General features: G+C 44.5%; 1 protein-coding gene across 2 annotated transcripts; it reads left to right on the forward strand.

Annotated features, from left to right (window-relative positions):
• Positions 1–228: 228 nt before the first annotated feature.
• On the forward strand, positions 229–10,279 carry dusp11 (dual specificity phosphatase 11 (RNA/RNP complex 1-interacting)). Of its 2 annotated transcripts, none has more exons than XM_029769008.1 (10): positions 229–594; positions 851–901; positions 1,024–1,099; positions 1,750–1,881; positions 2,146–2,269; positions 2,409–2,469; positions 2,576–2,622; positions 2,700–2,775; positions 2,859–2,987; positions 9,171–10,279. In XM_029769008.1, exons 1-10 carry the CDS (start codon positions 467–469, stop codon positions 9,562–9,564), a joined length of 1,218 nt encoding a protein of 405 aa, XP_029624868.1. In that variant the 5' UTR covers positions 229–466; the 3' UTR covers positions 9,565–10,279. The 2 variants fall into 2 exon arrangements, with proteins under 2 accessions (XP_029624868.1, XP_029624869.1); XM_029769009.1 differs by having other exon boundaries at positions 231–594; positions 809–901.
• The last annotated feature ends 1,965 nt before the right edge of the window (positions 10,280–12,244 follow it).

The raw sequence follows: 12,244 nt of genomic DNA on the forward strand, positions 1-12,244 counted from the left end.
AATTATATTTGTGAGTACGGTGTCTAGTAGAAGTCAGTGTTTGAAAGCTGCTCGGACTCGAAGAAATCACCGGAACCACGGTAAAAACCAGTGGGATCTCCCATTTCGCAAAACACTGGCTGAAAAACCACGTGATGAAATGACGCGTCGGACGTCATTGATGACGTACGTTTGATAAAGCGATAAATGCCCTCCGCCACCGGCACGCTGCTTCGAAGTTAGCTGCCTAGCGAGTTCGGCACCTGCCTCGGAGCTCCGGTATCAAACAATCACTACAGACCACTACTGACTGACCACCCAATGGTGCTTTAGAAAGACGGTGTCTATATTGGTCTAGCAATATCGGCTATGCTTGTATTCGGGCATAAATTGGGGTTCCTCTCCTGCGATAACACATCCAAACCACTAGGGGAGAACAGAGACATTCTGGCCGCAAGATACACTAGACTCTCCTTACGTCATCCAAATGCGGCAGCTGAAAGGTGGAATGCGATTCATGCTAAATTGTTTTCGGTTAAATACATTGACTTCTGTTTTCAGGTCAAATGAAACACGATTTATGTTAACTGTTGAGAAGAATTCATATTTTACCGGGTAAGTAAGGAAGTTGTTGACGACGTTACAGCAAAAAAATGTGCCTTGAGAACTAACGTAGTTAGCTAGCGCTAGCTAATCCTCCGTCGACCGCCCAGACATTTTTGATACCTTTCTCAATACCTCTGTCTTGTCGATATAATTTGATAGCTAACTAGCTGACGTAGAAATACTTTGGTTTTGCTGCTAGTGGCTAATACACATTTTATTGCAGATCATGTTGATTGTATAAGTAAGGTTAACTGTTACCCAAAAGTGAACCCAAGAAAAATATGCCACCTCACAAGAAAAACGGGATTCCGGACAGGTAAATATCCACTGTCTAAACGGTTAACTATTTAATGCTAATGTTAGCCCACAGCTGGACCTCAATTAGGAATGTAGACGGGATTATAGACTGTCATATTGATGTCCTGCACTCTCCTACAGATGGGAAGACTACCAAGCCGTAGGGAAGGTTATATCTGGGACGCGGTTCATCGCTTTTAAAGTCCCTCTGAAACCGGTAACAGTAAAGAGCTGTGTGTGTGTGTGTGTGTGTGTGTGTGTGTGTGTGTGTGTGTGTGTGTGTGTTTTACGTCACTCAACTCCACGATGTACTTGATGTGAAATGCATGGTGGATTTCAGTGACTTCGCTGTGTGTCCCCCTGGTGTGTTGTCAAGCTCTGGGTAGTCTATGAAACCCAAAACTAGAATCTATTGGAATTGTGTCAGATGCTCAATGTTATGTTTTTAGTTGTCTAGGCAAGTCAGTTAAGACCAAATTCTTATTTTACAATGACGGCCTACCATTATGGCAGTCTGTCCAAAAGAGATTAAGCACTGGGTTATGCAGTTGGTGTTAGTGGCCTTGGGGTTTGGTATAGGTATACTGGGATGTATTCGTTATTCAGATTCCGTTGCAAAACGTTTTGCAACAGAAACCTTTTACTCTAGGATGCAAACAAAACGGTGAGGGACCTACCTGAATATGTCAAATAGAAAATCTTGTTGCAAAATGTTTTCCGTTTGAGTAAATTATTTCTGTTGCAAAACATTTTGCAACAGACAAAACTTTTTGCAACGGAGTCCGACTAGTGGTACACCCCTGGTAGCTAGGAGTGTTAGTAGTTACTAGGCTAATAACTGTGTGTGTGTGTGTGTGTGTGTTCCAGTCCCTGTGTTGTCATGTTGAACGTTCGCAGGCGTTTGGTCCATGGGAGCTGATGCAGACTATGGAGCAAGATGGACAGGAGCTGGGACTGATTATAGACCTCACCTTTACTACGCGCTACTACAAACCTGAGGTACACACATTCACTTACACACACACACACACATTCACTTACACACACACACACACACACATTCACTTACACACACACACACACATTCACTTACACACACATTCACTTACACACATTCACTTTCACACACACACGCACACACACATTCACTTACACACACACACACATTCACTTACACACACACACTCACTTACACACACACACACACACACACACACACACAATCGCTTACTGTGTAGTCTAGTGTAGTTTGTGTGTGTGTAGGACCTTCCAGACTCCGTGTTATACCTGAAGATTTTCACAGCTGGTCATCATGTTCCCAGCGACCCCACAATCCTTAGCTTCAAACGTGCCGTCCGCGGGTTCCTACGAGACAACGCACACAACGGTCAGTCACACACCACACACACACACACCCTCACTTGTGGTTAGTGAAACTGATTGTCTGTGTTTGGTTAGTTAATAGTCAACACATCAGCAGAAATACAAGATAATGTAAACGTATTTATTATCTTTCTCTTTAAAAGATAAGCTGATCGGAGTACACTGTACTCATGGGCTCAACAGGACAGGCTACCTGGTCTGTAGGTAAGGAGTTTTTAGCAGATTTTGTGGAGTATCTGGTAGATTCTACATGTGCTTAGTTCGTAGCCTACATCTTTCTCTTTTCCTCTTCTCATTCTCTCCTCTTCAGGTATCTGATAGATGTAGATGGGATCGATCCTAAAGAGGCTGTGGAGTGTGAGTACTGAACCTCATTCAAAAATTGTGTGCACGCATGCATGTGTGTAATGTTTTTTTCCCATGTGTTATTCCAGTGTTTAACTCTTCGCGGGGTCACCCCATAGAAAGAGAGAACTACCTGAAAGACCTACAGACTGGGCCAAAGAGAAGGTAATTTGTGTGTTGGTCGGTCTCTCTATCGTTCTCTGTCCATCCATACTTTTATTCATCATCCCTCCTTCCTCCCTCTGCAGTAACGATGGGATGGAGGAGTCGGAGCAGGAGCCAATCAGAGGCCGTTCTGGCAGTCGTCATAGCATTCTCGACTCTCCTGCCCAACACCGCGACAGACATTACGACAGGCATGACCACAACCAATTTGTGTAAGCACCCTGACCTCTAACCCATATAGACATACAGTTATGTCTATATACAGTGCTATCGTAAAGTATTCAAATCAAATCAAATTTATTTATATAGCCCTTCGTATATCAGCTGAAATCTCAAAGTGCTGTACAGAAACCCAGCCTAAAACCCCAAACAGCAAGCAATGCATGTGAAAGAGGCATGGTGGCTAGGAAAAACTCCCTAGAAAGGCCAAAAACCTAGGAAGAAACCTAGAGAGGAACCAGGCTATGAGGGGTGGCCAGTCCTCTTCTGGCTGTGCCGGGTGGATATTATAACAGAACATGGTCAAGATGTTAAAATGTTCATAAATGACCAGCATGGTCAAATAATAATAATCATTGTAGTTGTCGAGGGTGCAACAAGCACGTCCGGTGAACAGGTCAGGGTTCCGTAGCCGCAGGCAGAACAGTTGAAACTGGAGCAGCAGCATGGCCAGGTGGACTGGGGACAGCAAGGAGTCATCATGCCAGGTAGTCCCGAGGCATGGTCCTAGGGCTCAGGTCCTCCGAGAGAAAGAAAGAGAGAATTAGAGAGAGCATATTTAAATTCACACAGGACACCGGATAAGACAAGAGAATACTCCAGATGAAACAGACTGACCCTAGCCCCCCGGCACATAAACTACTGCAGCATAAATACTGGAGGCTGAGACAGGAGGGATCAGAAGACACTGTGGCCCCATCCGATGATACTCCCGGACAGGGCCAAACAGGCAGGATATAACCCCACCCACTTTGCCAAAGCACAGCCCCCACACCACTAGAGGGATGTCTACAACCACCAACTTACCGTCCGAAGACAAGGCCGAGTATAGCCCACAAAATCTCCGCCATGGCACAACCCAAGGGGGGGCGCCAACCCAGACAGGAAGACCACGTCAGTGACTCAACCCACTCAAGTGACGCACCCCTCCCATGGACGGCATGGAAGAACACCAGTAAGTCAGTGACTCAGCCCCTGTAATAGGGTTAGAGGCAGAGAATCCCAGTGGAAAGAGGGGAACCGGCAAGGCAGAGACAGCAAGGGCGGTTCGTTGCTCCAGCCTTTCTGTTCACCTTCACACTCCTGGGCCAGACTACAGTTAATCATAGGACCTACTGAAGAGAAGTCTTCAGTAAAGACTTAAAGGTTGAGACTGAGTCTGCGTCTCTCACATGGGTAGGCAGACCATTCCATAAAAATGGAGCTCTATAGGAGAAAGCCCTACCTCCAGCCGTTTGCTTAGAAATTCTAGGGACAATTAGGAGGCCTGCGTCTTGTGACCGTAGCGTACGTGTTGGTATGTACGGCAGGACCAAATCAGAAAGATAGGTAGGAGCAAGCCCATGTAATGCTTTGTAGGTTAGCAGTAAAACCTTGAAATCAGCCCTTGCCTTAACAGGAAGCCAGTGTAGGGAGGCTAGCACTGGAGTAATATGATCAAATGTTTTGGTTCTAGTCAGGATTCTAGCAGCCGTATTTAGCACTAACTGAAGTTTGTTTAGTGCTTTATCCGGGTAGCCGGAAAGTAGAGCATTGCAGTAGTCCAGCCTAGAAGTGACAAAAGCATGGATTAATTTTTCTGCGTCATTTTTGGACAGAAAGTTTCTGATTTTTGCAATGTTACGTAGATGGAAAAAAGCTGTCCTTGAAACAGACTTGATATGTTCTTCAAAAGAGAGATCAGGGTCCAGAGTAACACCGAGGTCCTTCAGTTTTATTTGAGACGACTGTACAACCATCCAGATTAATTGTCAGATTGAACAGAAGATCTCTTTGTTTCTTGGGACCTAGAACAAGCATCTCTGTTTTGTCCGAGTTTAAAAGTAGAAAGTTTGCAGCCATCCACTTCCTTATGTCTGAAACACAGGCTTCTAGCGAGGGCAATTTTGGAGCTTCACCATGTTTCATTGAAATGTACAGCTGTGTGTCGTCCGCATAGCAGTGAAATTTAACATTATGTTTTCGAATGACATCCCCAAGAGGTAAAATATATAGTGAAAACAATAGTGGTCCTAAAACGGAACCTTGAGGAACACCGAAATTTACAATTGATTTGTCAGAGGACAAACCATTCACAGAGACAAACTGATATCTTTCCGACAGAAGATCTAAACCAGGCCAGAACTTGTCCATGTAGACCAATTTGGGTTTCCAATCTCTCCAAAAGAATGTGGTGATCGATGGTATCAAAAGCGGCACTAAGATCTAGGAGCACGAGGACAGATGCAGAGCCTCGGTCTGACATCATTAAAAGGTCATTTACCACTTTCACAAGTGCAGTCTCAGTGCTATGATGGGGTCTAAAACCAGACTGAAGCGTTTCGTATACATTGTTTGTCTTCAGGAAGGCAGTGAGTTGCTGTGCAACAGCTTTTTCTAAAATTTTTGAGAGGAATGGAAGATTCGATATAGGCCGATTTAGTTTTTTTTAAAAATAATTTCTGGGTCAAGATTCGTCTTTTTCAAGAGAGGCTTTATTACTGCCACTTTTAGTGAGCTTGGTACACATCCGGTGGATAGAGAGCCGTTTATGTTCAACATAGGAGGGCCAAGCACAGGAAGCAGCTCTTTCAGTAATTTAGTTGGAATAGGGTCCAGTATGCAGCTTGAGGGTTTGGAGGCCATGATTATTTTCATCATTGTGTCAAGAGATATAGTACTAAAACACTTTAGTATCTCCCTTGAGCCAAGGTCCTGGCAGAGTTGTGCAGACTCAGGACAATGGAGCTTTGGAGGAATACCCAGATTTAAAGAGGAGTCCGTAATTTGCTTTCTAATGATCATGATCTTTTCCTCAAAGAAGTTCATAAATGTATTACTGCTGAAGTGAAAGCCATCCTCCATTTGCGAATGCTGCTTTTTAGTTAGCTTTGCGACTGTATCAAAAATAAATGTCGGATTGTTCTTATTTTCCTCAATTAAGTTGGAAAAATAGGATGATCGAGCAGCAGTGAGGGCTCTTCGATACTGTATGGTACTGTCTTTCCAAGCTAGTCGGAAGACTTCCAGTTTGGTGTGGCGCCATTTCCGTTCCAGTTTTCTGGAAGCTTGCTTCAGAGCTCGTGTATTTTCTGTATACCAGGGAGCTAGTTTCTTATGACAGATGTTTTTAATTTTTAGGGGTGCAACTGCATCTAGGGTATTGCGCAAGGTCCCTTGACTTTTTCCCCAAAAATGTAAAGTTACAGCCTTATTCTAAAATTGATGAAATATATCAATCTACACACAACATCCTATAATTTCAAAGCGAAAGCAGGTTTTTAGAAATGTTAGCAAAAAAAAGAAACCAGATACCTTATTTACATACAGTTGAAGTCGGAAGTTTACATACACTTAGGTTGGAGTCATTAAAACTCATTTTTCAACCACTCCACAAATTTCTTGTTAACAAACTATAGTTTTGGCAAGTTGGTTAGGACATCTACTTTGTGCATGACACAAGTAATTTTTCCAACAATTGTTTACAGACAGATTATTTAACTTATAATTCACTGTATCACAATTCCAGTGGGTCAGAAGTTTACATAAACTAAGTTAACTGTCTTTTAACAGCTTGGAGAATTTCAGAAAATGATGTCATGGCTTTAGAAGCTTCTGATAGGCTAATTTACATCATTTGAGGCAATTGGAGGTGTACCTGTAGATGTATTTCAAGGCCTACCTTCAAACTCAGTGCCTCTGCTTGACATCATGAGAAAATCAAAAGAAATCAGCCAAGACCTCAGAAAAAGAAATGTAGACCTCCACAAGTCTTGTTCATCCTTGGGAGCCATTTCCAAATGCCGGAAGGTACCATGTTCATCTGTACAAACAATAGTACGCAAGTATAAACACCATGGGACCACGCAGCCGTCATACCGCTCAGGAAGGAGACGCGTTCTGTCTCCAAGAGATGAACGTACTTTGGTGCGAGAAGTGCAAATCAATCCCAGAGCAACAGCAAAGGACCTTGTGAAGATGCTGGAGGAAACGGGTACAAAAGTATCTATATCCACAGTAAAACAAATCCTATATCGACATAACCTGAAGGAGGCTTGGCAAGGAAAAAGCCACTGCTCCAGAACCGCCATAAAAAAGCCAGACTACGGTTTGCAACTGCACATGGGGACAATGTCCTTTTTGGAGAAGTGTCCTCTGGTCTGATGAAACAAAAATAGAACTGTTTGACCATAATGACCATTGTTATGTTTGGAGGAAAAAGGGGGAGGCTTGCAAGCCGAAGAACACCATCCCAAATGTGAAGCAGGGGGGGTGGCAGCATCATGTTGTGGGGTTGCTTTGCTGCAGGAGGGACTGGTGCATTTCACAAAATAGATGGCATCATGTAGGGAGGAAAATTATGTGGATATATTGAAGCAAAATCTCAAGACATCAGTCAGGAAGTTAAAGCTTGGTCGCAAATGGGTCAGCCAAATGGTCAATGACCCCAAGCATACTTCCAAAGTTGTGGCAAAATGGCTTAAGGACAACAAAGTCAAGGTATTGGAGTGGCCATCACAAAGCCCTGACTTCAATCCTATAGAAAATGTTTGGGCAGAACTGAAAAGTTGTGTGCAAGCAAGGAGGCCTACAAACCTACAAACCTGTCTCGGTTACACCAGTTCTGTCAGGAGGAATGGGCCAAAATTCACCCAACTTATTGTGGGAAGCTTGTGGAAGGCTAGCTGAAACGTTTGACCCAAGTTAAACAATTTAAAGACAATGCTACCAAATACTAATTGAGTGTATGTAAACTTCTGACCCACTGGGAATGTGATGAAAGAAATAAAAGCTGAAATAAATAATTCTCTACTATTATTCTGACATTTCACGTTCTTAAAATAAAGTGGTGATCCTAACTGACCTTAGACCGGGACTTTTTACTAGGATTAAATGTCAGGAATTGTGAAACTGAGTTTAAATGTATTTGGCTGAGGTGTATGTAAACTTCTGACTTCAACCGTAAGTGTTCAGACCCTTTGCAATGAGACTTGCAATTGAGCTCAGGTGCATCCTGTTTCCATTGGCCATCCTTGATGTTTCTACAACTTGATTGGAGTCCACCTGTGGTAAATTCAATTGATTGGACATGATTTGGAAAGGCACACACCTGTCTATATAAGGTCCCACAGTTGACAGTGCATGTCAGAGCAAAAACCAAGCCATGAGGTCGAATGAGTTGTCCGTAGAGCTCCTCGACAGGATTGTGTCGAGGCAAAGATCTGGGGAAGGGTACAAAAAAGTGTGTGTAGTATTGAAGCTCCCAACAAACAGTGGCCATCATTCTTAAATGGAAGAAGCTTGGAACGACTAAGACTTCCTAGAGCTGGCCGCCTGGCCTAACTGAGCTATTGGGGGAGAAGGGCCGTGGTCAGGGAGGGGACCAAGAATCCAATCGTCAATCTGACAGAGCTCTAGAGTTCCTCTGTGGAGATGGGAGAACCTTCCAGAAGGACAACCATCTCTGCTGCACTCCACCATAGTAATGGCCAGACGGAAGCCACTCCTCAGTAAAAGGCACCTGACAGCCTGCTTGGAGTTTGCCAAAAGACACCTGAAGGACTCAGACCATGAGAAACAAGATTCTCTGGTCTGATGAAACCAAGATTGGCCTGATGCCAAGTGTCACATCTGGAGGAAACCTGGCACCATCCCTACGGTGAAGCATGGTGGCAGCATCATGCTGTGGCATGTTTTTCAGCGGCAGGGACTTGGAGTCTCGTCAGGATCAAGGCAAAGATGAATGGAGCAAACTACAGAGATGCTTGATGAAAACCTGCTCCAGAATGCTCAGGACCCCAGACTGGGGCGACGGTTCACCTTCCAGCAGGACAACATCCCTAAGCACACAGCCAAGGTAACGCAGGAGTGGCTTCGGGACAAGTCTCAATGTCCTTGTAGCTTCATACCACAGAAGACTCTAGGCTTTATTTGTTGCCAAAGGTGCTTCAACAAAGTACTGAGTAAATTGTCTGAATACTTATGTAAATATGATATTTAAGTTAATAAATGAACTAAAATAAAAAAATAACAACTTTTTGGTTTGTGTGTAGATGAATTGAGACCCCCCCCCTAAATTTTAGAATAATGCTGTAACATAACCAAATGTGGAAATGGTCAAGGGGTCTGAATACTTTCCGAATTCACTCCATAAGTTTAATTTTGGTCTGACGGTTCTGCTCTTGCTCTCTCTACAGGCCTCTCCACCAGAGGGGTATGAACCACCAGACTCACGGCTTCCCTCCTCCTCTGCCTCCTTATGGCATGTGGCCTCCCCACCCTAGCCTTCTCCCCCATCCTCCTCACTTCAACAACTACCAATGGAGACCCCCCCAGCCACAGAACAACTGGAGGAGGCCCTACCCACCAGAGGAAGACAGGAGGGGAGGGGAGGACTGGAGGTTATCCCACCACGAGGGCGAGAGGAGAGTTCGCTGCCCTCCCCCTTTCCCTGTTCTCCCCCTTTACTCCCCCAAAGGGTGGACTAATGAGCCTGAGGGGTCTGCCTCCTTCCTCCCCTCTGAAGAGATAAGTGGCCCACAGAGGAAAGTCCGCACACGACACAAACGCACCAAAGACTGGACTAAATAGAGGAGAGGGGGGAGTGCACTTAGTTTGCTTTTTAAAAATGAAAAGTGAAGCTTCCAGGTTTTGACTGCTGCAGTTCCATGGGGGCGGAATAGTTTAATTTGCTTTTAGAAACACATTTTAGGTTTTAATTGAGGGATGTGTTCGGCTGAGACAGAGAGAAAGGCCTTAGTTCACTTACATAAAGTGCCTGACTGTTTACTGACTGACTAACCTTGTCCCCAGGCTATTGTGTATGTAAGGCTGGTATATCAACGATTCAATGTTGGCCTTACTGGGTAAAGTGGCATTTTATTTGAGAGCATAACACTTGTGAAAGGCGAGGCTCTGCTTGTGGTGTGTTAGTGTATGGGGGAGGTGTTATGGGAGATGATTGGGTGGTAGATTAAGCTGAGTAAGTTAATGCCTATGCACCTGGAGTTTCTCCAGGTCTTTCTGTATTGGCTAACGGAGGCCAAGTTTAACACGTTGGTCCACCAGGCTCTTCGCAATTTGGGTGGAAGTGCTTGGGGATGAGATGACTTGACGATTGATTTACTGACTGACTGACTGACTGACTGGTTTCCATTAGACATGAGTTGCCAATGCACTCTCTGTTCCATGTATGTATCATGTATGACAGGCAAATCATATTCAAATGTGACTGTCATTTATGTGCTTTTTTTGTCTGAGTGTTTTTGATCAAAGGTAATAAAGAACATTGGGAGCAGGAAAAACATGGTCTGTCTCATGGTTGAATGGTCACTATGTCTTAACTAACTACGTGGTCTGTTCCAACTGTTCAAACTACAAGAATGAAACAATACTTTTTGAATTGCTGTAAAGACTCCTGGTGATAATGGTGCCGAAAGCGATGGCCGCCGTTTTATGATCCTGCAACCAATTGCGCTATTGTATGTTAATTTAATTTTTTTGCGTTATTTGTAACTTATGTTGTACATAATGTTTTGGCCACCGTGTCTCATGACCGAAAAGAGCTTGATCTCAGGGCAGCGACTACTCACACCGTACTGGAGGAATTCTTCAATGAGTCGGACGGGAGGATTTACTCCAGACACCCGACAAGGCCCTCATCCCCGTCATTTGCATGGAGGAAAAGACGATGGTATTGTAGACGACGGTCTGGGTGCCTTGTAAGGATCCATCGCCGAGAGGGTAATTTACCATCAGTCTTATTAGCCAATGTTCAATCAATAAAATAGATGAACTACGAGCACGTGTATCCCACCAACGAGAAATTAAAAACTGTAATAACTTATGTTTCACCGAGTCGTGGCTGAATGACGACATGATTAACATACAGCTGGCGGGTCTTAAGCTTTTTTGGCAGGATAGAACAGCGACCTCTAAGACAAGGGGAGGTGGCCTATGCATATTTGTAAACAACAGCTGGTGCACGAAATCTAAGGAAGTCTTGAGGTTTTGCTCGCCTGAGGTAGAGTATCTCACGATAAGCTGTAGACAACGCGATTTACCAAGAGAGTTTACATCTATTTTTTCTGTAGCTGTCTATTTCACCACAGACCGATGCTTATGGAGCTGTATACCTCCATAAGCAAACCGGAAACGCTCATCCAGAGACACGTACAAAGCTCTCCCTCGCCCTCCATTTGGCAAATCTGACCATAGTTCTCTCCTGATTCCTGCTTACAAGCAAAAACTAAAGCAGGAAGCACCAGTTTCTCGGTCAATAAGAAAGTGGTCAGATGAAGCGGATGCTAAGATACAGGACTGTTAGACTAGCACAGACTGGAATATGTTCCGGGATTCTTCCGATGGCATTGAGTACACCACATCTGTCACTGGCTTCATCAATAAGTGTATAGACGACGTTGTCCACACAGTGACTACGTACATACCCCAACCAGAAGCCATGGATTACAGGCAACATCCGCACTGAGCTAAAGGCTGGAGTTGCCGCTTTCAAGGAGCGGAACTCTAACCCGGAAGCTTATAAGAAATCCCGCTATGCCCTCCGACGAACCATCAAGCAGGCAAAGTGTCAATACAGGACTAAGATTGAATCGTACTACACAGGCTCCGACACTCGTCGGCTGTTGCAGGGCTTGCAAACTTGGACTACAAAGGGAAGCACAGCCATGAGCTGCCCAGTGACACGAACCTACCAGACGAGCTAAATTAGTTCTATGCTCGCTACGAGGCAAGTAACACTGAAACATGCATGACAGCATTCCGGATGACTGTGTGATCACGCTCTCCGTAGCCGATGTAAGTCCTTTAAACAGGTCAACGTTCACAAGGCCGCAGGGCCATACGGATTGCCAGGACGTGTACTATGAGCGTGTGCTGACTAACTGGCAAGTGTCTTCATTGACATTTTCAACCTGTCCCTGACTGAGTCTGTAATACCAACATGTTTCAAGCAGACCACCACAGTCCCTGTGCCCAAGAACAGTAAGGTAACCTGCCTAAATGACTACCGACCCATAGCACTCACGTCTGTAGCCATGAAGTGCTTTGTAAGGCTGGCTAACACCACCATTATCCCAGAAACCCTAGACCCACTCCAATTTGCATACCGCCCCAACAGATCCACAGATGATGCAATCTCTATTGCACTCAACACTGCCTTTCCCACCTGGACAAAAGGAACACCTACATGAGAATGCTATTCATTGACTATAGCTTAGCATTCAACACCATAGTGCCCACAAAGCTCATC

The sequence above is a fragment of the Salmo trutta genome, chromosome 12 (genome assembly GCF_901001165.1).
Source record: "Salmo trutta chromosome 12, fSalTru1.1, whole genome shotgun sequence".
NCBI lineage: Eukaryota > Metazoa > Chordata > Actinopteri > Salmoniformes > Salmonidae > Salmo > Salmo trutta.

What these genes read in the sequence shown, in the direction of transcription:
- dusp11 (XM_029769008.1), top strand. Translation starts at nt 467, where the DNA reads ATGCGGCAGCTGAAAGGTGGAATGCGATTCATGCTAAATTGTTTTCGG. An exon ending in AAGAATTCATATTTTACCGG is followed by an intron (nt 595 to 850) that starts GTAAGTAAGGAA and finishes GTTACCCAAAAG; the next exon opens with TGAACCCAAGAAAAATATGC. An exon ending in CATGACCACAACCAATTTGT is followed by an intron (nt 2,988 to 9,170) that starts GTAAGCACCCTG and finishes CTCTCTCTACAG; the next exon opens with GCCTCTCCACCAGAGGGGTA.